Below are 23248 nucleotides of genomic sequence, written 5' to 3' on the forward strand. Positions count from 1 at the left end.
TAAATTGCATTTAAAAATAGTTTTCTCCTCACTCACGTCCCAGATTTAACAGAGTGATTTATTGAGGTCTCATTAAAAGCCTTTATTACCTCCACCAGATGTGCTACCTTACCCTACCAAATGCTGAAAATACTACAGAGCTCAGAACCCTTCCAACCTGATATAAGAACTCAGATTATTCCAGGGACTTCAGAGGACAGGCTTTAACCCTTCTGCCTTTCTAAAATATTTATAGGCTTTTGTTTTTCCTAAGAAAATTCCACCAGCATAAGCCCCAAAGGATGTAGTGTACAAACTGCCTCCTTGAACGCTTAGGCATTTGTCAAATTCAAGGATTCAGGAGGATTTTCCATCTGTAGTTTGGAGGTTCACCTTTCCTAGGCAACCTGGTTATAAACTGGTAACACCTGAGGATACTACAGCCTTCATCTGATAACCCTGTTATGGACAATGGAACTTCCAGACCCCATAAAATACCATCCAGGGGGGCACCAGGGTGGGAAATAACCCTGCCACGGTTTCAGGGACTCAGATTTTGAAAGTTTCCGAAGCTGAAAGAAGTGGTAGACACTGCAGGAAAAAGGGACTTTCTCAGAAGCACACAGAGAATCACTGAATCCCAGAGTGGTTTGGGTTGAAAGGACCTTAAAGCCCATCCAGTCCCACCCCCCACCATGGGCAGGGACACCTTCCACTAGCCCAGGCTGCTCCAAGCCCTGTCCAGCCTGGCCTTGGACACTTCCAGGGATCCAGGGGCAGCCACAGCTTCTCTGGGCAACCTGTGCCAGGGCCTCCCCACCCTCACAGCCAACAATTCTTTCCCAATATCCCATCTATCCCTGCCCCCTGGCAGTGGGAAGCCATTCCCCCTTGTCCTGTCCCTCCATCCCTTGTCCCCAGTCCCTCTCCAGCTCTCCTGGAGCCCCTTTAGGCCCTGGCAGGGGCTCTCAGGTCTCCCTGGAGCCTTCTGTTCTCCAGGTGAACCCCCCCAGATCTCCCAGCCTGGCTTCAGAGCAGAGGGACTCCAGCCCTGGAGCATCTCCGGAGCCTCCTCCGGACTCGCTCCAGCAGCTCCAGGTCCTTCTTATGCTGGGACCCCCGAGCTGGACAGACCACTGCAGGTGGGGCCTCAAAAGAGCAGATACATATATAGATACAGATATATACAGGAAAGAAACTATTTCTGTCTTGGAGTGAGTGCCATCTGCAGTGCCAGGTTAACCCAGCTGCAGGGGCACCTTTCTGTGACAGCACAATTTCAATGGGGGGTATAAATCAAGATTTTTGCACTTGTCTCACTGTTTCAATCCACTTCTCCACAAAATGTAGACAAGTGGAAGACAAAGGCAGTGGGGATAGAGGTGTCCCTGAGCACAGCAGCTGCTGGGGCAGAGCTGTTGGCTCACTGCTTTTGAACACCCCAACTTACTGACCTGGTGAAGAGGTGATGGGAGTGACTCAGGAGGTCACTGCCATATGCTAAAGGGAATACTGAGTACAAATACCAATTGCTGCTAATTAATGCAGGCTGAGGACAGCTGTTTGTAGGCTCCTGAGAAAAATATCACAAAAAGGCACTTTCACAACCTCATTTCTTGTAAGGTAGAAACAGAGCTCTTGGCAGGGCCTGACAAGGAGAAGAGATCCCTTTCCTTTAAAATAACATTATTGTCTCAGAGAAATGTTAGAAAATCCATATCCTGCAGTTTGACTTGGCTCACACATGGCTTTTCAGCCCCAGAACCCACAAGTGTTCTACAAAGAAAGTCCCTATCACCAACTGCACATTCTGAAGTGGAGCAGAGCAGGAAAACCTGGGCTGTGGGAAGGTCACCCAGCAGGACACGGCAGCACACAGGGAACTGGGGGCTGAGACAGCCACAAAAACGTGTCTAATATCTGTCTAAGCTCTGAAAATACAGCCATGAGTTGAGGGGGAATACAAACCACAGCAGTCCCTGAGGAGCAGCCACCTCATCCCCCAGTCCTGGGAGCTCTGTCCAGCCAGAGCTGCTGCTCCTCCAGCCTGAACCTCAACTCCTACAGCACTGGATCCACCACTCCGGGGAGTCAAGAACCACCAGAAATACCAAAGAAGGGATGTCCCATCCCTGGAAGTGTCCAAGGCCAGGTTGGATAGGGCTTGGAGCAACCTGGGACAGTGGAAGATGTCCCTGCCCATGGCAGGGGTGGCACTGGATGGGCTTTAAGGTCCCTTCTGACCCAAACCATTTTGGGATTCTGGGATTCTCCCTAAACAAAACAGGTCTCCAACACAAAATCCCTTGTCTTCCTGCTAAACCACAAACACCAAACAAGCAGTTTTAAGAAGCAGGTGAAAATACAAATAATGAGCATAAAGAACATGGTAAAAGTAGCATCCAACAAAGGACCAAAGCTCGGGTGCCTAGAATGAACTGGCAATGACAGAAATATTAAAAATAGAGTTTCTGTCACTTTTATTTACAGTACAGGGGTCATTCAACCTCCATGCATTTAGAAAGACCTTCAATTTATTTCTTGTTAAGAAAAAGCTCTCAAAACAAAGCACTCACATCAATTAATAATAAGCACTTTGAAAAATATTGTGGATAAGAGGGGAAGGAAGAGTAGGGATGACTTGAGTATGTTCATGTAACTGTGAGTAAAAAATGGCCTTTTCCCAAAGTACAAAAGCAGGTACAAAGGCAAAGGTCAGGAGACAGGGGAAGAAGCATCACTTGTGCCAGGACCTGCCAAGCTCTCCCAGTGTCACTTGTCCCAGTGCTGGCTCACCTGGCAGAGGTGACATTCATGTGAGGTGCCAAAGCCCACCAGGGCTCCAGGTCTGCCAGGGGAAGCGATGGAGGGGAGAAAACAACTTCTCCAACCCTCCATTCCCCAGGGGCTGGAACTTCACGCACCACCAAAACCTGAAATCTGCAATTTCAACAACCACTAACCAAGAATTCCACATATTGTGGCGCTGTAAGATGGTCACAACCCATGGAAGGAGCATCCTCTGGGACAAGGTTAAATCAGAAGCTGCTAAAAATATGAAGTGAAGGAATGGAGGGAGGGGGAAAATCTCAGGTTTAAAATGATCAGGGAAAAGGTAGAATATTGAAGATGTGCTGGTTAAGCAGAGAACAGTGACAGTGTTGAATAAGGTCCTGCAAATATTTACAGCTAAATATTACCTCTGGCTGGACAAAGGGCAGAGGTTGAAAGTGCAAATGTGATTCACTCAGCACAGTAAATATGAGCAAGTGAGGATTTTCTCCATATCTACACTGCTTTCACAGGACCCTGAGGTCAAAATAACCCTGTGAGCACAAATCCAAGGCATTACAAATATAGGATCAGTGGCTTCACACTGTCTTTCATCACACCAAACCACTGTGCTGCAAGATGGGAGTTTTCCTGTTTATCACCCTCGAAATCTCTTTTCCATAGTGGACTGTTCAGTTTTGCTACTACTGTCACTGAGCTGTGTGAGAGAACATGTTCTAAATTGTGAATTAATAGGACAATTGGTGAATTAGGACTATTGTGGAATAGTTAGTTCCACTAACTATTCCACAATAGTCCTAATTCACCAATAGTTAGTGGAACTAACTATTGTGTCATAGTTAGGATATAACAGATATAGGACAGATAGGCTATAAAAGAATATTCCACTACTGTGGAATACTTAGGAATTAGTGAATCAGGACTATTAGTGAATAGTGAATGAACTGTGGGAGGAACACTGTGCAGGGTGAGGTGTAAAACCAACACTGAACAGTGTCCATGAGCACAACAAGCTCCAACAGGGGAAGGTTCCCTTCACTGTAAATCAACAATGAGACACAAAACAACAGCAAATGAGATGTGCCAGGTAACTTGTGTCACAGGTGGGGACACTGAATTACAGCCTGATGGCTCTGAGACACCCTGGGGGTTGCAGACAGCACAGAGATGGCACGGGGTGACTCCCAGCACACTCCTGGCCCCAGGGGGTCGGAGCAGCTGCTGCCTGCGCTGCACTGATCAGCACAGACAGGGCTCCCACACTGCAGGCACAGAGCACTGCTGGCCAAGGTGGGGGAAGGAAACACATCCACACAGGAGGGGAAAAAAACAGGAAGTGAAATACTGCAGAAATTCAAAACTGACAGGCTGGGAGAGCTGGGGGGGTTCACCTGGAGAACAGAAGGCTCTAGGGAGACCTGAGAGCCCCTGCCAGGGCCTAAAGGAGCTCCAGGAGAGCTGGAGAGAGACTGGGGACAAATGATGGAGGGACAGGACAAGGGGGAGTGGCTTCCCTCTGCCAGAGGGCAGGGAGAGATGGGATATTGGGAAGGAACTGTTGGCTGTGAGGGTGGGGAGGCCCTGGCACAGGTTGCCCAGAGAAGCTGTGGCTGCCCCTGGATCCCTGGAAGTGTCCAAGGCCAGGTTGGATGGGGCTCGGAGCAACCTGGGCTAGTGGAAGGTGTCCCTGCCCTTGGCAGGGGGTGGAATGAGGTGATCTTCAAGGTCCCTCCCAACGGAAGCCAGTCTGGAATTCAATGAACATTAACAGTGGATAACCAAGGAGTCAAGCAGAGCCACAAGCACAGAGACACCAGAGACAAAACCACTGGTGAAGTCTATGCTTTGGGTTGCTTTTTATGGCTTGAAAATAAATTTTGGAGCAAAATATTACCATTGTATTATATATGGTTTGATGACGTTTTTAAAAGAGTAAACCACAGGACTTATCTTTGTGCCTCTGTTCAAAGAATCCCTGGTTCTCAGGGAGTTCATTATCCCCCCCTTTTCTCAATGTTGCACAAAGAACAGCTCATCCAAAACCCACTCCACACAACCCAGCCAGGTACTGACAGTGCTTTAAACATTAAATAACCCACTGGGATGAACCCCAGACATCAGGTGGATCTGACTGTCCTGCAGCACAGACACATCCATTGTGTCTCTCCTGCTGTTGGCATTCCAGGAGCAGGGAGCAGATGGCTTTTCCAGGCTGAAGCCAGACCTAACACAGGGGAAAATTGTCACTAGGGGCTCTTCCCAGTAAGTGATCTTAGCCAAGACTGACCCTCGGGGGCACCACTGCTGTCCTGGAATAGTCACACCTTCCCCCATCCGAGCTCTGTCCCAGATGGCAATTCCCTCTCCAGCTTAGTCTGCCAATGAGGCAATTTGGAAAATCTGAAAATAACAAGCAAGACACAACACTCCTGTGCTGACAGAAGGCAGGTCAAGCTTCTGTGAGGTGAGTGAACCTCCCAAAACACCTGATCTGATTGCCCTGTTTGGCCGCCAGTGAAGTAACATCCAACCTTCCCAACTCAGTGAATGCTGGAGGGAGTTGGGGAGGTGGAACTGCAGGTACTTTACTCACTCATTTAAGAAGAAAACATCTATATTAAGGTAATCCAGCTGTCTGGGCCCAGTGCCTGTAAGCAGAACAGCACCTTTGTGTCTGCTCTGCTGCAGCTCTGCTCCCTCTGACGGCAGATTTGCTCTCAGGCTGAGCCTTTATTCCTGTGGACTGAGCCAGCATTCTGCTAAAATCATACTCTCTCACAATGCTGCATGCTTCAAAGAGCATGTTTTTACAAGAAGCTGCCTTCATGCTCAGAGTCTTGCTGAAAAAGAGGTTAATGCAGACTGAAAATCGTTGTGACATTCTGGACCTTTTAATTGGCTCCCAGCCCTGCTCTGGGGCTCGTATTAACAGGGCAGAGGAGCTGAGTGTGTTGCTTCCCTCTCCCTGACACACTGCCAGAGGAAGGGAAGCATTTGGGGCTTGTTCAAAGTACTGTGCAATCCATTTAAAAGGCTGAAACTCTGGGAATGTAAATGGGTAAGTGGGATAGAAGAGTGCTCAGAAGTGGCAATAATGAGTATAAAGCACAGCCGAGGTGTTTTACCATCGCGCTGAGCGTCTCCTCCCAGTCCGGCCTCTCCCGGGGGTGGATGCTCCTCTGCAGCTCTGGCACAAAGTCATCTTCTTCTGGATGGACAGAGGACTTCATCATTCTGCAAAGGAGGACAGAAGGTTGGACACTTAGTGGCAATTCCTCAGGAATGTCACATCCTGCCTGTTGAGCCGCTCAGTTACATGACAATATAAAATGCTTTTGTACACCCAGAAATCTCAGTGTCTTCTGAGTTCCTCTGACTTCCTCATCACTCAAGCAGGACAAGAGTGTAAATCTGATGGAGAGAAATCTACACTTCCCAACCAATCAATGCATAATTTTGTTTAATCACTGCACAATTTGCAAGTCTCACAACACAGAAAACACAGAAGATTTTCAGTCCAACTCAGGGAAATGGCTCCTATTGCCCAGCAAACACCAGGAGCCTTAGAAGAACAAACACACACATCTGATTCCTTCCTTGTCACTGAAGGCTCTGCCTGAAATGGGGCAGCAGCTTCCAAATCTTAACCTAAATTCACACCCCACGGCCTGAGCCATCAACCCTCACAGTCCTTCCCCATCTCATCTGAAGGGTGAGCACCTCCCATCAGCCTCACCTGAGCACAGGAAACTTCTTCAGGTAAGGGACCAATTTTCAAATACCCTGTGAAGGATATTTCAAGCCTGCACAGAGATCAGAGGCTCAAAATCAAAATTGAGAAAGAATTCACGAAAGCTCCTCCACCCCTCCACATGACAGCACACACACACTGTCTCTCTGTCTGCCTCTCTCTCCCTATATATATATATTGCACTTTCTGCTTATATAAATGTGCCTTTGCAGAGATTATGGCTCAGACCTGAGGCACCAAAGCCCTGCTCAAAGCCTGGTGTTGCCCATCCTGGTTTCATTAAACCTGATATTCAGGCAGACTTTTATTGCATTAATAGATCCCCACTTATTTACTTCAGATATAACCATGCTGATAATCAGCTGTGCAAACCCATGGGCAGAAGAGCAGGGCTGGGTTCTAACTCTGCTGATTTACAGAGCACTCGACTGCTGAAAGCCAGTTCATAAAACTCCTTTGCTTCAGATCCAAGACTTGAAGTTCTGAAACCCCAACATGCAGCTTGACACTGGGCCAAAGCAGTTAACTCTCCTTTGTGCTCTACAGGAGGGTTAAGGATGGAGTAATTAACACTCCCAGTAACGGCAGGGCTGGGTTACAGAATTATATCCCACTGAATTTTACAGCTTTGTGATCACATTCCTGCTCCAATAAAAAACAGCCCAGGGAAAATGGGCCTCCAAGCCCAAACTCACAGCCCTGAGGGTGATGCTGCTCCCGGGGTTTGTGTGGCCTCCCCAGCACAACCATCCCATGCCCCTCCAGAGGCACAAAAAACACCCCCATGATGAGAGCTGGGCAGAGCTGAACAAAATCTGCACGGAAACACCATGATCTGGAACACAGAGGTGCAGTGACACCTCAGACTGGAGATCTGCACCTTTGCAACGTGCCTTCAAATAATCTAGGGGTTGAAAACCTGAACATTTGTTGCTCAGAGTGGAGGCCCCTCCATCTCTCCTTCTTTGTGTATCAAGAGGAGGAGATCTGGCCTGGTTCTTACACCCTCAGTAGTTTACCACTTATTTTAACTCAAAGTAGAAGGTGAAACCTGCTGGTTGCAGAGAAAACCAGGTTGTGCCACTCCAAAACAAGAGATAAACAAACAAACAAACAAAATTAATTTATAATAATTTAAAATTTTATTTTAAAAATCCTTATTTTTTTTAATTAACCTCATGATTTTGAAAAGGCTCAGTAAGGCTTCCCTGAGGATTTCCAGATGTTTGGATTTGGCCATATTGCAGCTGTATTAAAGATTCTAAACAAGTTATCCCACAGCAATTCCACTGGGATGGAAGGTAAGGGAGGGTGATGTGATCAGAGCCCCCTTCCACAGCACAGTTCAAACAATCAGCTTTTCAGATGCTGTCTCAGTTTAAAGACTGGCAAATAATGAGATTGCATTTACATCTTTATCAGCACTTTCTAGAGTACAAATGGATTCACTCCACAGTCTCTCAGGCTTCTGGCAATTCCCCCTGGATTTCTCCTCAGGAATGTGCTGTTGGCTGTGCTGGTGAGTGCAGAGGATAATATGTCCTATTTTCCAATAATCCTGGGAATCAGGCCCTCATTCAGGGCTGTCCCCTCATCCTGCAGAACATGGATGTCACAGCACCCAGTCCTTTTTACCAATTACAATAAATTTACTCACATTATTTCTTTAACTTGTTTATGTCTCTAAAACTCCATGACTAACTCTTCCCAAACCCTTCCCACTGAGATCCTGGAATGGTCCCATTATTCTTCCTATGGAAGGTGTTCTGGACTTTTACTGGAAATAAACTGCACCTTTAAAACAGTCAATTCTTTGAGCATTTGCCAGAATATTCGACTACTGCTGGACATTCAATACTTCATCACATCACAAAAATATTGGAAATGATCCTGCAGATTCTCTCCCTGCTGCAGTTCTAAGCACTTGACACCCATCTGTGCCCCCTGATTAATGTTTAATGGGAATTATTTCATGCCAGGCCATCTGAGACACAGCCCAAGCACGGTTGCAGATGCTGCAGGTAATATTAGTCCTTTATGGATTAAGTCTGGTGGCTTTTCCCTCCCCAGCAGTGAACTGAAGGAAGGAATATAACCTGTGTGCACTTGCAGCAATGAAACAGGGGCAGGAAAAGGGCCAGAAAGGGGGAAGAGGAGGAGAAAAAGCAGCTTCTCAACACACTCTGCTTTTCACACTGTTTCCCCTGGGCATGTAAAGCTCAGAACAAGAGCTGGGGAAGTTTTCCTACCACTGGGAAAATCCTGCCCTCATCCCAGGCCAAGCTTGGAATATTGTACAGAGACATAACCATTTTCACACATCTTTATGCATTACATATGTTTGGCATTATTTTAATTTTCAAAGCAAATAAATAGCACAACATCCACGTGTCTGATTCACCACACGTGTCAAGTGTAACAAGACTAACTCTCTTGTTTCTGCCATGGATTCTCTTCCATGGGAAGGGAAAATATGAAGGAGCGCTTCCACAAAACACTGACACAAGGACCTTGTCAGCACTAAAGGCCAACCAAGCTGAAGAAGCTGCTCTGTAACAGCCACCTTTGGGTATTCCAGGGGAGTTGGAGATGAGTGAGAAGTCAGGATGAAATGTAACCCTGGCCATCAGAACACAAACACCAGTTTAGTTAAAATGCCACTTCTTCCAGCACTCAGCAGCTCTGCCCTTCCCATGAAATGTGAGATTAATAAAGGTTCTGGCTGCATGGAGGCCATTAAGCAATGTCTCTGCAGATGAATGAACCTTCCTCATTGTAAATTGAGAACCAAATGTACCAGAACAAATGTTTGCAGCACATTTCACAAGAGGCCCAGCGCCTCTCACACCCCCCTTTGAAGTTCTCTGGGAGGTCAAGTTGATTAATTTAGTCAGAACCCCTACATTCGTACATGACACAACTGTATCAAGAAAATATCTGATGTCCCTTTCCACCATCTCAAATCCAATTAGCTGGTCCCATCATTTATTTCCATGTTTATTTATCAGGAATTGAAACCTGTTGGTGCCTTATGGAGCCCTACCTGCACACCCTGAGTGTGTATCACAAGGCAGGAAACACCTACCAGTGATCAGCACAGGAGCTTTAGATTAAACAAACTTTACCTTAAATAAATGTAAACTTTATATCACGTAAATGAATATTCACCTAGATGTCCATAAGCTCCACAGTTGTCCATAACTGTTGTATAGATGTTCACAGACATTGCAATTACTGCTTGTTTATAATATTGTAAACATTAAATACTACTTCCAGTAGACAAGGACTTTCCCTGTGGCTTCGAAGGAGTCCCACATCCACAATCTGATGTATTTCCACACTTCTGTCTGAACAAGAGAGAAAGAATCACAAAAAGTGGGTTTGTGGAAAGAGCTCCTCAATTTTAACAGGGAGGAGGAAAGATGGAACTTTTTAAAACATTGTGGGATTCCTCCAGGAGCTTTTGTTCCCCTTATTTGGGTTCCCTGGCCCACAGCAGCAAGAATAACACAATTGTCATGGATTTGGTGTCATGACACACCAATTAAAGATCCCCTCTGGGAAGGTGGTGACAAATCACTCCCTGAGGTACCCCGTGGTTTGAGAGCCTCCTATCAGAGTTAATTGTGTGCCTGACACATCTCCCTTCTGCACTGGCTCTGTATTCCCTAAATTAAATGCCAAATGTGATTTTAAGTCGTGCTCCTCGTGGGACATCAGGGATTGCAGTTTCCTCACTGCTTCTGCCACCAATGGCGTTTCTTTCTGACCCCAATTTAAGAGGTGAGAGCTGAGGAAAACTGATTTATTAGTTTATTTATTATTTCTATCACACTCTTCTTGTGCCTGGAGATTGCTCTGGCGATGTGAGAGCACAGCTCTGCCCCACAGAACCAACAATTCAGGAGGATTTAGAGCCCCACAGAAAGTGATGTGTTCCCAGATATATAAATTTTACCCAAAAAGCCACAATTTAATTAAGGCCTGTGCTGACACCACTCTAGACTGAAAACCAAACACTATCTGATAAAAACCAGTGTTTATGTTGCTCAAATAATTTGCACAAAAGGCCAAAACAACCCAGCCCAGCCTGGGTAGAGAATCCCATCCTTCCCAATGTAATAAATATTCAACTCCTATCAATCACAGCTCAGAATTGCAATCCAACAGTGAAACAACAGAAAAATACTTTGAAAACTCTGGTTTAGAGGGTTTAAAATGTACTGATCAAGCTGTAAAGCATCATACAACGTATGACAACAGAATTAAGATAACTCTTCATGTGTCATGAGCTGCCCCTTTTCATCCCAAGGAAATAAGAACTGAGATTTGACCCAAAGCTTGGGTAAGAAGTTGGAATCACATGAGAAACACTGATACATCTTCATTTCTGATCTCAAACTAACACCACAGACACACACACAAAACCAGGGAATGCCAGGAGGGAGATGGGAAAAAACCAAAATGCACATGCCCCCCTCCCCACAACCCAATTTTCCAAGTAAACTCTGTGTCCATGAAATTCAAACTAACACATTGGAAAGGGGGAAAATAATCACGCAATGTGGAAAGCTGAGATAGCCCGAGAGCCCCAGGAAAAATGGAACAGGAGCTGGGAAGTGCAGGCTGGCAGTGCTGACCTGGGAGAGGATTTCATTTTCCATGTTTCCAACCAGCTTTGTCAACACCCTCGCGATTACATTATGGCCACGTGCATTATATAAAACAAGATTTCTGCAGTCAGTTTGAAGCTGTAAAAGGTCAGTTCTAGCCCACCTCGTAAATAAACAAATGCTAAATGGATTGTGTTTAATCTTTGACCACAGAGTGAGAGCCTGGCACAACCAAAGGCTTTGCTGCCACTGACTGAACCAAGTTAAAAGCTGTAATTGCTGCTTTTGATGGAAGTTCGTCCTCAGGGAGCCAAAATTCAATTGTTTGGGAAGGCACTGCACAAGGAAAACAAAGGCAGTGACAGTATATTACAATAAGAGAATATTTAAAAACCCCTGGACTGAAATGTCATTCCAACAGCAGCAAACACAGCCCGGCTGGATTTCTCAGCCCTGTTCTGGGTGTCCCTGGATTTCTCGGCCCTGCTCTGAGTGTCCCAGGGCCACTGAACTCATGTTGATCCCTCTGTTCTGGGAGTTCACACCAGCCTGGGGGCTGTGGGTCCCTGAGGGCTAAGAACTGCTGGGCTGGGGGAGCAGAGGTTGAAAAATAAACCCAAGTTTCCCGTGCTATGCAGCTCCCTGGTCCATATTCACCTCTCTGGGAACGTCAGGAATCACAGGCACATTTATCCACGTGCCCAGATACAGCACGAAATCTTTGGGTTTGAAATCTCCCAGCCATGGGAACAGAGACCTGAACAGGATCAGCACTGTTACAAAGACAGATTAATTCCATTTTACTGGTTGTGACTGCTTTCAAAAATGAACCATGTAAGTTACAGCTACAAAGACAGTTCTAAAATACCTCAGAGTATCAAAAGTTCTGGTTTTTCCAATGTTCAAATCCCAAATTCAATCTGGTGCTCACCTGCCCCCAGGAGTGCTGAGCTGGACGTGACCAATGCACTGGAGTCAAAGGGAATGTGGGAACCCCAAATCCAGTTACTGCCATTCTGCTCTAGAAGCCAATTCACATGGTCACCAAACCCACTTCACACATATTTTTAGTTCTGGGGTTTCTATTCCTACAAAACATTTTTTTAAAGAACAAAACAAATGCCTTCCCTCTTGATTTGTATCACCACCTGCTCAGTGAGACTCTGAGCTGGCTGAAATCTCTTTCTCTGAGGAAGAAAAAAAATCTCTTTTTTGTTTTGTATTAACCTTTCTTCTTAAATGAAGAACATATGACATTTAAAAAACTTTTAAAAAAATGAAATATAGGAAGTTTTAAAGAAAGATCTTTTTTCAATCAGCACCATCACTTGATTAATTTTTTAAATGCCAGAGTGGACATGGCAACCCTTCCACTGTGAATGTTCCTGTGTAGAGGGAGGCAGAGAAGGCCAACAGCACTGGAGAGATTGATTAATTAACACCTTGGTTCCCTGCTCTGGTCCAGCTCTCAGGACATGCTTTAATACAAGTTCCAATAGTCAGACAATTATCTTTGCTCGAAGGTTTTACTGAGTTTTCAGACTTCCAAATATACACCTTGTTTACTAATTTTCAACAATATTTAAACCACATTTTCTGAGCTGTCAAATAAAAGTTGCACCAACAAAATCAGATTACCTGGAATTTAAAACCTGTGGGCAAATGGGCAAGTCTGGGCAGGACAATTCCCATTCTAGCAAGGAGACGTTTTCAGGTCCCACAGGTCCCTTCTCTCCTTGGTCACTGTCCTTTCAGTCCCTAGTTGTGTTCCTAGTGTCCCGGACCCAGCACAGAGCCCCTCAAACCCTCAGCTGCACCAGAGCCCCCACAGCCTGCAGCAACGTGGCTCCAAACTGAAAAGGATCCTTTAATTTGATATTAGGAAGGAATTCTTTACTGTGAGGTTTACCCTGGCACAGGTTGCCCAGAGAAGCTGTGGCTGCCCCATCCCTGGAAGTGTCCAGGGCCAGGCTGGACAGGGCTTGGAGCAGCCTGGGCTGGTGGAAGGTGTCCCTGTCCATGGAAAGGACATGAAACCAAATTTCTTTTAAGGTCCCATCCAACCCAAAGCACCCTGGGATTCTGTGATTCCAGGGCTGGAGGGCACTGCCAACATTCTCATCCAGCAGGCCCCAGACACCTCTGACCAGTTCCAAGGACCTTCAGGGTATAGAATAACTGAACACTGAGATGCTTCTCACACCCAGCAAGGGGGAGGGAGGAGGGGAGAGGAGAACCCCAGACTGTGCCACAAACCCTTAGGGTCCTGTCCAACTCAGAATGTTCTGTAACTCCTCTAACTCTGTAAATTCTTATGCTAAAACAGGCACTGAGTTACAGACACTCCAATGGAAATTCAAATACACCAAAGTATTGTAACCAGAATGTTACAAAACTCAGAAGTTTCACCTGTGTCTTGAGCTAAACCTTCAGAAATGTAGAACCGTACCCTAACTCAGAAAAGTTGGCTCATCTCTATTTTAATATTGAGTAAAAGATTTTATCTTGCCTGCTTAGAAGTAATTACCTGTTTCTTCTCCTCAAAACCTGGTTCTGTAGGTACATGGGAAGATCAGCCCCCAAACACCTTTGGTAAACCTTCTCTACATTTGAGAGCAACTGGGGGTCAACAGACCCACCACCTTGTTTTGGTTCTGCTCTACCATGGTTTTGGCAGCTTCATTTACTGCCCCCGTCTCACCGGCTGTGTTTTATGTCTCAGCTCAGCAACATCCAGCTCTGAATCCATCAGTGAATACAGAGAAATGCACTCCCTGCTCTGCAAGGGATTGGAACATGGAAAACCAAAGAGCTTTGTTGAACTGGGCTGTAAGAATTTGCATTCAGGCTTTGCATAACTGGCATTTCTTTAAGCACTTTATGAAAAGAATAAGTTCTTGGAATATTCAGCTTTTACAAGCTCTGAGACATGTTCTTAGTTATTAAAAAGCTTTATAAAAATAATCACAGAATTCTCATGCTTTTACATACATATTACTGAACAAACCTGCTCTATTATTTGGCAACACATAAAAGACATTGTTTTAGTAGGTGCTTGACTTTTTTTTTTCAGAACACAGTGTCAGTCAATAAAAACAATTCCTCTAGAATAGGTTTCTCTCATCACTTTGCCCAGTATGAGAAAAAGAATTAGGAAATCACTGCACAATCAGAATCACTGAGCCCTAGCTTGGATTTCTTTTGTTTGATTCAGGAACAAATACAAAAGTATTAAAAAGAACTGCCCCCAGGGAAAAGGGCACTGAGCTCTTATTTACCAGTAAAAAACAGCTACAAGCAGCTCTGAGGTTTCAACACAGAACAGAGGAGGGAAAAGATGCTGCTCCTGCCTTGGTGAGGTGCCTGAACTTGGGCTCATCAGCAGGAACTTCTTGTGGGGCAGTGGCAGTGGGATGTCCTGCCTTTGGACCTCTCCTTCCCACTGGCAACGGTTGGAATGATCTCCACTCCACAACAGGGTTTAGCCTCACTCCCCTCCATCACCCCAATGACACCAACAGGGACCATCGTACCAGCTCCCAGTCAAAACCTGCTCCCTGCAGTTCCTTTGCAATCTCCTCTTTTTGTTTGCCTTGTTAAAATTCAGCTTTTTTCTGCCCAGCTCTTCCCCTCACATCTCCCCCTTGCCCAGCAAACGCTGCTCTGATCTTTGCTGGAGTTTTCAAACATCACCATGACACAAAGCAGGACTGAACCCCATCTGCTCCCACTAATCCAAGGGCAGCACAGATCAAAGGAGCCCCCAAATGGCAAAGAATGGCCTGACCCAGATCCAAGGACATCCATCTGATCTCGTGGTTGGTTGGAGTTCAGTGCCAATGCAAAGACTGGTAAATTCAGTCTTTCCTCACAGAAGCACATACTGGAAAAATGACGCTTTAAGCACATGGAATGATCAAATGCAATCAGCTAATCAGCTACAATTAGCCTTGCATGCTGCTAAGTGACAACTGTTCATAACACGAGACAACATTTAGAACTTGTCCAGTCAGCCAGGGAAAGCCTTTCTCCAACTAAAACATTTCAGTGGAGGTTGTCACCCACCTAGAGCTTCACCTTCCATCCATCCCACTGGGAATGTGGTCATGGGGTACTCCGTGGATGAAACCAGAGGAAAAACCCATCCAAAGTAGACTTGCCAGTGAATTAACACTTGGAAAAGAATGGAAATGAACTCTGGGACACCAGAACCTGATTAGCTGAACAAATAATAAAAGATAAGCATATGCAAATAAATAACTGGAGCTACTCTGACTTAAATAACAGTGTTGAATGACTGGTGGCCCTTGCATCACATTTACAACAGCCTTCCTCCTACCTCCCACTATCACTCCATTTCAGTGTCAAAAGCAAATAGGAGGTTGTTCAGTCCTTTCTACATCTAGAAATCACCACTTACATATTTCATCATTATTATTCCTACTGGATACCTCCTGAGCAGCTCAGTGGAATTGAATGGAGGCTCCAACTGCAGTAACTCATCCCTGGGGATGGATTTCAGCAGGTGGGGTCACAGGGGCAGGGGATGTGTAAAACCACGCTGCCATTATTTCTCAGAGCACAGGCATGTGTCACACACGAATGGGGTGTCCTGGCTCTCACAGCACTGGGACAAGCCTGCCCAGGCACTCCCATTCCTGAGGAGGGAAGGAGCAGATGGATGTGGAGGGGTGCAGGAAGATGCAGGGGTGACAAGAAGTGGTACCTGAGAGCTGAAGATAAAGTGTCACTGGGGTCACATCTCACCATGGCTCAGAACCACTTCCATTCAGTACAGCACCACCATCAGCCCAGCACTGGTGCTCTTTAACAACCAAAAACCATTTCACGGAATCACAGAATGGGCTGTGTTGGGAGGGACCCACAGGGATCATCAGTCCAACTCCTGGCCCTGCCCAGACACCCCAACAATCCCACTCTGTGCTCACAGTGTTGGTCCAACGCTCCTGCAGCTCTGGCACTTCAGAGCACAGGGGGATGGCACCAAAGGAAAACAAAAGCACTTGGCACTTGGGGAGTTTTCCAGAAAACCTGACATAGAACAACCTCAATCCTCCAGTGAGTCCCTTTCAGGAGGCAGTTTCCCCAAATCATCCAAAGGTGGACAGCACTCAGTTTAACTTGCAGCCTGAACTCTGCTGGGACTCGAGATCAGATCAAACCCCTCCCCACTGCCAGCCCTGGGTGGGCAGGGCTGGGGAACACTCACCACGTCCTCATGGGGATGGACCTGGCAGGAATTCAGCCCTCTGCAGTCAGGAGCCTCCTGGACCAGCTCAGACCCACGGCAGCTGCACCTTAAAGTCTGACTGCTCGGGGGAGGGCTTGAGGTTCCTCTACGTTTACTTTGACCTCTGAAATAATTTGCAATTGTTAATTACCTTTTTCAGTGAATAATAAGAAACCTCAATATACAGGAAAGAGTTCCTCACTCTCCCTGCCTCGAGCTCTCAAGGGTACAGCTGCAGCCACTGCTGCCCATTTTTACCTTCACCACCCCCATGGATTTTGGTAGAAAGGCAGAGGAGCTGGCAGAGTCTGCTGTGAATGGAAACCCTGCTGCTTGCTTTCCTGCTGCCTCAGAGATGAATAGAGAAAGAACAATTAGCCAAGGCTTCAGTCTAATTTAGATTATTTTGCTTTTTTGGAGGAGAGATGGAGAGATGCTACATCATAAAAAACGCCTATAACTCTAAAGGCTGCTCAGAGCAGCACAACACTGAGATGCCAGGCCTAACCTGGATTATATGGACTCCAGATAATAAACAGTGACCCCAATTATGCTGAAAGCTGAGCTTGGGTAGGCCAGGAGACCATAAAGCATCAAGGCAAGGACTGTCTCCATCAAAGCAGACAAGAGCTGAGCAAAGAGAACATGTCCATCCATTTTCCAAGCCCGAAAGTAACAGACAGCTCAGCTTGTCCAGGATTTCAGAGGGGTCCTGAGCCTCAGGAAGGAAAGAACTTCAGTTTCCCAATCCCTCATCACACACAAGGCACGGAAAAACCAAACACCTTTGCAGGGTCTAGAGGAAAAGAAATCAAGGCTCAGGGAGAACAGTCCCCTCCTGTGCAGAGCAGAGGAGCACACTCTGCTCTCCCCCAACCCTTGCCACAAAATGCTGTAGCCTGATGGAGCAGAGACAAGGCCCAGCCCAGCCTACAACAGGTCATTAGGACACTCCTGGAGGATAAGAGAATAAGAGTGTTGATCTCTGCTCTTTTCCAGCCTGTGGCTCCAAGCACGGAGGTTTTACACGACAGCTCCTCCTCTCCCACTGCCTTCTGAACTCCTGGCAAAGAGGGAAGGGGAGAGAAAGCAATGAGGGCCATACACAAAGACTGGCAGGACCAGTGCAGAGAGAGATCCCAGGCTGCAGAGAGCAGTGTCATCAAAGAGCTTCGGGACAGCACCTCTGCCCAGCCAGGAGGCTCCTGGGACAGCCTGAGGGGCCCCCAGAGCAGCCTCAGGAGCCCCTGCCAGGGCTCTGCTGTCCTAAAAGGGGTAGCTCCCACTCCTCCCCAGCCATCTGAGGGCCAGCAGAGGTGTTTGCCCACCTCTCCAGACGCTGCCCTGCAGCAGCAGTAAATCCATCTGCAGAAGGACTGGCTTCCTGCTGGGCCAGAGCCCCAGGAGCTGCCCTGGGCCTGATCCCAGTGCCAGGCTGGGAACCCCTGGAGCAGCCCCAACATCACTCTGGTTCCGCTGCAGGGGGACGTGGCTCCACAAAGAGGGGATGGGGAACATCTGAACACGCTCCTCAGAGACCTTCTGTGGACTCTGGCCACCTCCTGCCCTGGGAATATCATGGGGGCTTTTGCAGGTCATGGAATCCCAGAATCCCAGACTGGTTTGCATTGGTCACCTAATTCCAACCCCTGCCATGGGCAGCAATGCCACTCACGAGACCAGGGTGCTAAACTAGACCAAGATCCTGTCCTAACATCACTCTGTGTCTCTTCACATCGAGTGAAGAGAATGCGGACATTTATCTTTGCTTTGCCAGTGCTGGAGCTGCGGGTCTGGGCATGGAAGGGTGATGCAATGCTGCATCATGCACCATCACCCTAATCCCTTGGGAATGCCAGAGCACAGGAAAAAAAGAACAGTTTTGTTGGTTGTTGTTATTTCTAATTAATTGGAGGGGAAGCATCTGAAACACAAACACTTTGGAAGAAAAATAAAAAAGGGCAGGTTTTGTGTTTTAATTTTAAAAGCAAACTCTGAGCAAGAAAATGTAAGAATTACAGAAATCAACCTGTGACTGAGAACAAGGTCATTTTAAAATTGGGGGAAAAAATCACCCTTTTAAAATGAAGTGTATTAATTGCATTGCTTCATCATTTTGTGGGTTTAAGAAACCTCTAATTTTACATCAGGTGAGAAAACAAAGTCCCTGAAACAAGGAAGCAGGGACAAAGAAAGGAAAAAAGTGAATTATGTATTTGTAGACAAGTCAAGATTGAAAAGATACTCAAAGAACAAACAGAGGACCCCTCTAATGCACGAGAGAGGGTGAAAAATCTGGAAGGTGTGTAAGTGCCTCAGTAGATGCCAGCAGTGCAAGGCATGGAAAATCAAAAGCAAACACGGCTTCCTGTCCCTCAGTTCCAGGATAATATGCCTGCCTTCACCAGCTGCCTCTGCACAAGGAAAAGGAACAATCTCAGAATGTGAACAGCACAGGAACAACAGCTCACTGAGCACAGGTCTGCCATCTGCAATTGGCTCACTCCCCCTGCTCCAAGGGACACCACGGCAGCAGCTCTGCAGGATCCTGGATCAGGGCAGGGGAGTGACATGGGACAGCAAAGCACAGAGAGACATGACAACCCCAGCCAGGACTCCAGGAAGGAGGTACACAAATCACTGGGGAGCTGGGCAATGACTCAGCAGGAAAAAAAAAAAGGAAAGAAAAAATAAAACAGCAGGTGGGAAAGTCTTTGGCATAAGAAAGGACAGGAACAATATAATAATAAGTAAAGTAAATAAAGAGAAACAAGAAGAGTTCCCAGGTTGGAATTTTGCCCAGTCCCATAAAATACGTGCACAAAGTTCTGCTGATCAACCATTCCTGTTACCTCTCAGCTCACCTGAGCAGGCAGAGGAGCAGGAACCTGAGCTGGGTTTAACCCAGGCTGGGTTTAACCCGTGCTGCCCCACCAAGGACAATGACATGGTGCTGCTCGTGAGAGCAGAAAGGCAGGAAGCTAAAGCTGGGACAGAAGTCACAGAGCAGAAGGAATGTCAGCCTGGGGAACCCAGGGAAAAGGAACAGGAGTGAGGCAAAGCAAGAGTCAGCCCTGGCCTGCCCAGCCAAGGACCGCGGTGGGCACAGGACAGTGACAGGAGATTCCTGCACCTCCTCTCTTGTTCTCCCAGCACGAAACTCCAGCTCTTCTGCAGAACTTTCCAGGAGGGCCCTGCCATGCCTGGGGAGGCTCCCCAGCTCCTCCAGGAATGGGAAAATGAACTGCCATGTGTTAAACAGAGAGAACTGTCCCAGCAGATGGATGGGGCCAGCCAAGCTGTGCAGATTCACTGCTCAAATGGCTTTTCAAGAACAGTTAATCCTCCTCCCTCCCAATTACCACTGAAGCATCACTGTCCCTTTAGAAGCCAGAGACACCCCAGGGCACTGAGGTAGCTGCCTGGCCTGACCCAGGTGAGGTCCAGTGACATTTAAGCAGATGTGGGGGAGAAAAGAGATATATCAGGTAACTGTAATTGCCTTCCATCATTCCTCACTGGCAAAACCAATCCTTGAAAACCACTTATTGCTGCCTCCTCTGCCTTTGAAATCCCTCCTGGCCTGGTTCCACCTCTGTAAATGCCACAGTTCCTCTGCCCCCACTGTGCCTCTGCAGCAGGGTAATAAAGGATGCCAAGTGCTCCTCTGTGCCACACAGGAACTCTGGGGAACTCTGCTGGCTGAGCAGGGAACTGGAAAGTCAGGAAAAGGGCAGAAAATCTGATTAGGGCTGGTAACAGCACTTGGAATGATGCTCTAAACCCTTCCCTTTGCCATCACACCACCTTTCCTGGCCAACACAACACACTGTGCATTCCCACCACTGAGAAATTAAACCCTGCAAGGCCAGGAAAGCCAGGCTTTACTGCTGGCACATGGAATTACATGTTTGGATGGCTGGCAATGAGAGATCAAGGTGGCCCTGTTGTGTCCCTGTTACAGTTCAAAACAGGAAGCCACAGTGAGGAGAATCACAACATCTGCAACATCCTCCTGACATCTGTGTCAACATCCAGCCCCCCCAGAGCCTTGGGCACTCAGGGAGTAGGGATAAACAAGGGCAATCCTGCTCCAAATAAACCCACCTTCCAATCCTGGTTTGGAAGAGCAACAGGAAAATGATAAAATTTTGCCCCAAAGTAATTTTTATACTTGAGCCCACCAGCTCTTCACAATTCAGTCAAAATGTTCCTGTAAAGCAGCTATTTCTGTTAGCCCTGCCTTAAAAGTGGTGTAAATAATGCACAAGAAGACTCAGCATTGGCTGAGTCAGTGAAGGTTGGAACAAGACCCAAGAGTGCCGGCTGCTGTCTCTGCTCCATAAAAGCTTTCTCTCCATAAAATATGACCAGGGACACTTTTTTAACCCATTTTGACAACCTGCTTGCACATAAAACACACTTCCCCCTACCAGGAGCTCCCTAAATGATGTGCTTTGGGGAAAGAAGTAGATGGGAAGAGCATTAATTGTTTATTTTCAGTATGACTAAGGTAACATTTCATCTCAGTCCATATTGCATCACAGGAGAGGCTGGAAGACTTCACTGCAACCTTTCATTGTCCTGACTCATGCTGTCAGGAATAAAATACCCTCTTGGGAAAAGAAATTAATAGATAAATAAAGCCTCAATGACTTGGCAAAATACCTACAAGTGAAAGCTGTCCCAGTATTTTTAAGGCATTAAAAGGGGACCTGCTCACCTGGAGCAGGTGATGGAGGGATTCATAGCTTTGTCAGTTTGACAGAAAAAAAACCAACAAACAAATAAAAAGCAAGTGTGGCCCAGCTTTTGAAAGTATTTGTCTCAAGCACCCAAAGGGTAGTCTGGAAAATGAAAGCATTTCCATTCCGTTGGCACTTGTGCAGAGCAGCAGGATAATGAAGTGACTGGGCTATTTACCCTTCCCAGATCAATGAGATCTTGTTGAAACCAGTACACATTAATTTCAGTGCCCAGGAAAACAGCAGAAAACAGTGCTCTTCAAGCCTTTTTCTCAGTAATCAGGATGATTTTAGAACTGACACCTGCAACAGAGTGTTTAGTGCATAATGAATAACTCAGCCAAAAGAGAGGGCTGTGGGAGAATGGGTAAAAAATAAAATGGGTAAAAATACAGTGAACAAAGGAATAAAACTGTAAGATGTAATGCAGCTTCCAGGGAACAGAGAAGCCTCACAGGTAGCACTTCCACAGACTTCTCGTGAGGATGAGACTTACAGAGCCACCAAACTGCCCTGGAATGCAAGTCACCCACTGCTCGATCCCACAACACTTCCCCACTGCTCACAGCACCTCCTCGATCCCACAGCACCTCCTCACTCCTCACATCACCTCTGCACTGCTAGAATCCTTGGAAAACACACCTCATCTTGTGGTCAGGTCATGGAAAAGCCCAGTGCAACCAAAATGTGTAACCATCTCTGAATCTCCTCCCCAGAGGACTGCCACATTTTGTGTTCTGGAACTCTGTTCCAGGGGCTGGATGGGGTCACCAGGAGGTTCATTCCCGTGCCAGGCTCCTCTCCCTGCTCTCTCACAGGAGGGACTGGTGGCTTCCACAGGGATGTGACTTTGTGATCTGTGTCTCCCTCTCAGCTCTGGTCTCATCCCTGGTCTGACGCTCCCGGGCAGTTCATGGAGTGAGACACCATTGCATGTGACAGCCACAGCTCCCTCCCTCCTCCGAGGGCTTTCCTTCCCAGAGAGAGACAGATGAACTCACTGAAATGTTTGCTGCAAACTTGGATCAGAAATTTGGGGGCTTTTTTCAAATTGGTTTTAAATAGTCCTTGTCTGGGGAAACATTTCACAAACATAAAAGAATTTCATAAAACATGGAATCCCAGAGTGGTTTGGGCTCGAAGGGACTCTAAAGCCCACCCAGTCCCACCCCCTGCCAAGGGCAGGGACACCTTCCACCAGCCCAGGTTGCTCCAAGCCCGTCCAACCTGGCCTTGGACATTTCCAGGGATCCAGGGGCAGCCACAGCTTCTCTGGGCAACCTGTGCCAGGGCCTCCCCACCCTCACAGCCAAGAATTCCTTCCCAATATGCCATCTAACTCTGCCCCCTTGTTTTGCCATGCCAGGCCATCATATTTAAATATAAAAGTCTTTTAAGCAAAACCTAAGTGATCTCTAAACTATATTAGTGACCTCTTCAAGTTTGCTCTGCTTTATTGTTCATGTAGTAAATGATCAGGAAATACCACCCACATCTGATGCCTCCCATTATGTTTTGGAGAACCCACAGCAGAGAGCACAGTAAGTGAAAAAAGACAAACCTTTCTGGGTTTGGATGGAGACTGATATCCTTCCGTATTCCCATTATATAATTAAAGCTTTCAACACACTTGTTTTATTGTAAATGCAGCAGTAATTAAATACGTTCTCTAAAAATAACATAATTTGATTTTCCCAGTGCAAACAGACCTAATGCACTGCTAAACAGAAGATTTCCTATCACACAAGATGTGTCTGCACGTGAAGCTTCCTGCTAGGCCACACTCACACCATGTCAACACTTCCCCCCTTTGGGTTGTTGCAAACAGCTACAAAAACCCTTCACACACCAAGCCACACAGCCAGGAACGGTGACAGAAAACATTGAACCAACCACCTGCTCGGGTCTGATGTCCTGTTTTCCCCTGACAAGCTGCCACACACTCTGTGCAAAGAGAGCAGGTCCAATCAGCTCCTTTAGCACACTCAAGGTACCTGCACAGGTAGGGAAAAGTATCATTTTCTTACGTTCTGAGGTTTATGACAGTGGCAAAAGGAATCCCCTGATGTGCTCGTTTTTCCTTCCTGTTCTCTTTGTCCATTGATTCACAAAGTGT

The 23248-nt window shown here is 46.7% G+C and overlaps 1 protein-coding gene across 1 annotated transcript in view; it reads right to left on the reverse strand.

Annotated features, from left to right (window-relative positions):
* The window catches only part of ARHGAP32 (Rho GTPase activating protein 32), a 183308-nt gene that overhangs the window by 148600 nt on the left and 11460 nt on the right, over nt 1-23248 (reverse strand). The window contains 1 exon segment of the mRNA XM_027655496.1: nt 5898-6006. Within this exon segment, the coding sequence (XP_027511297.1) occupies nt 5898-6006 (109 nt within the window).

Source organism: Corapipo altera, unplaced genomic scaffold (genome assembly GCF_003945725.1).
Source record: "Corapipo altera isolate COAL_440 unplaced genomic scaffold, ASM394572v1 71, whole genome shotgun sequence".
NCBI classification, from domain to species: domain Eukaryota; kingdom Metazoa; phylum Chordata; class Aves; order Passeriformes; family Pipridae; genus Corapipo; species Corapipo altera.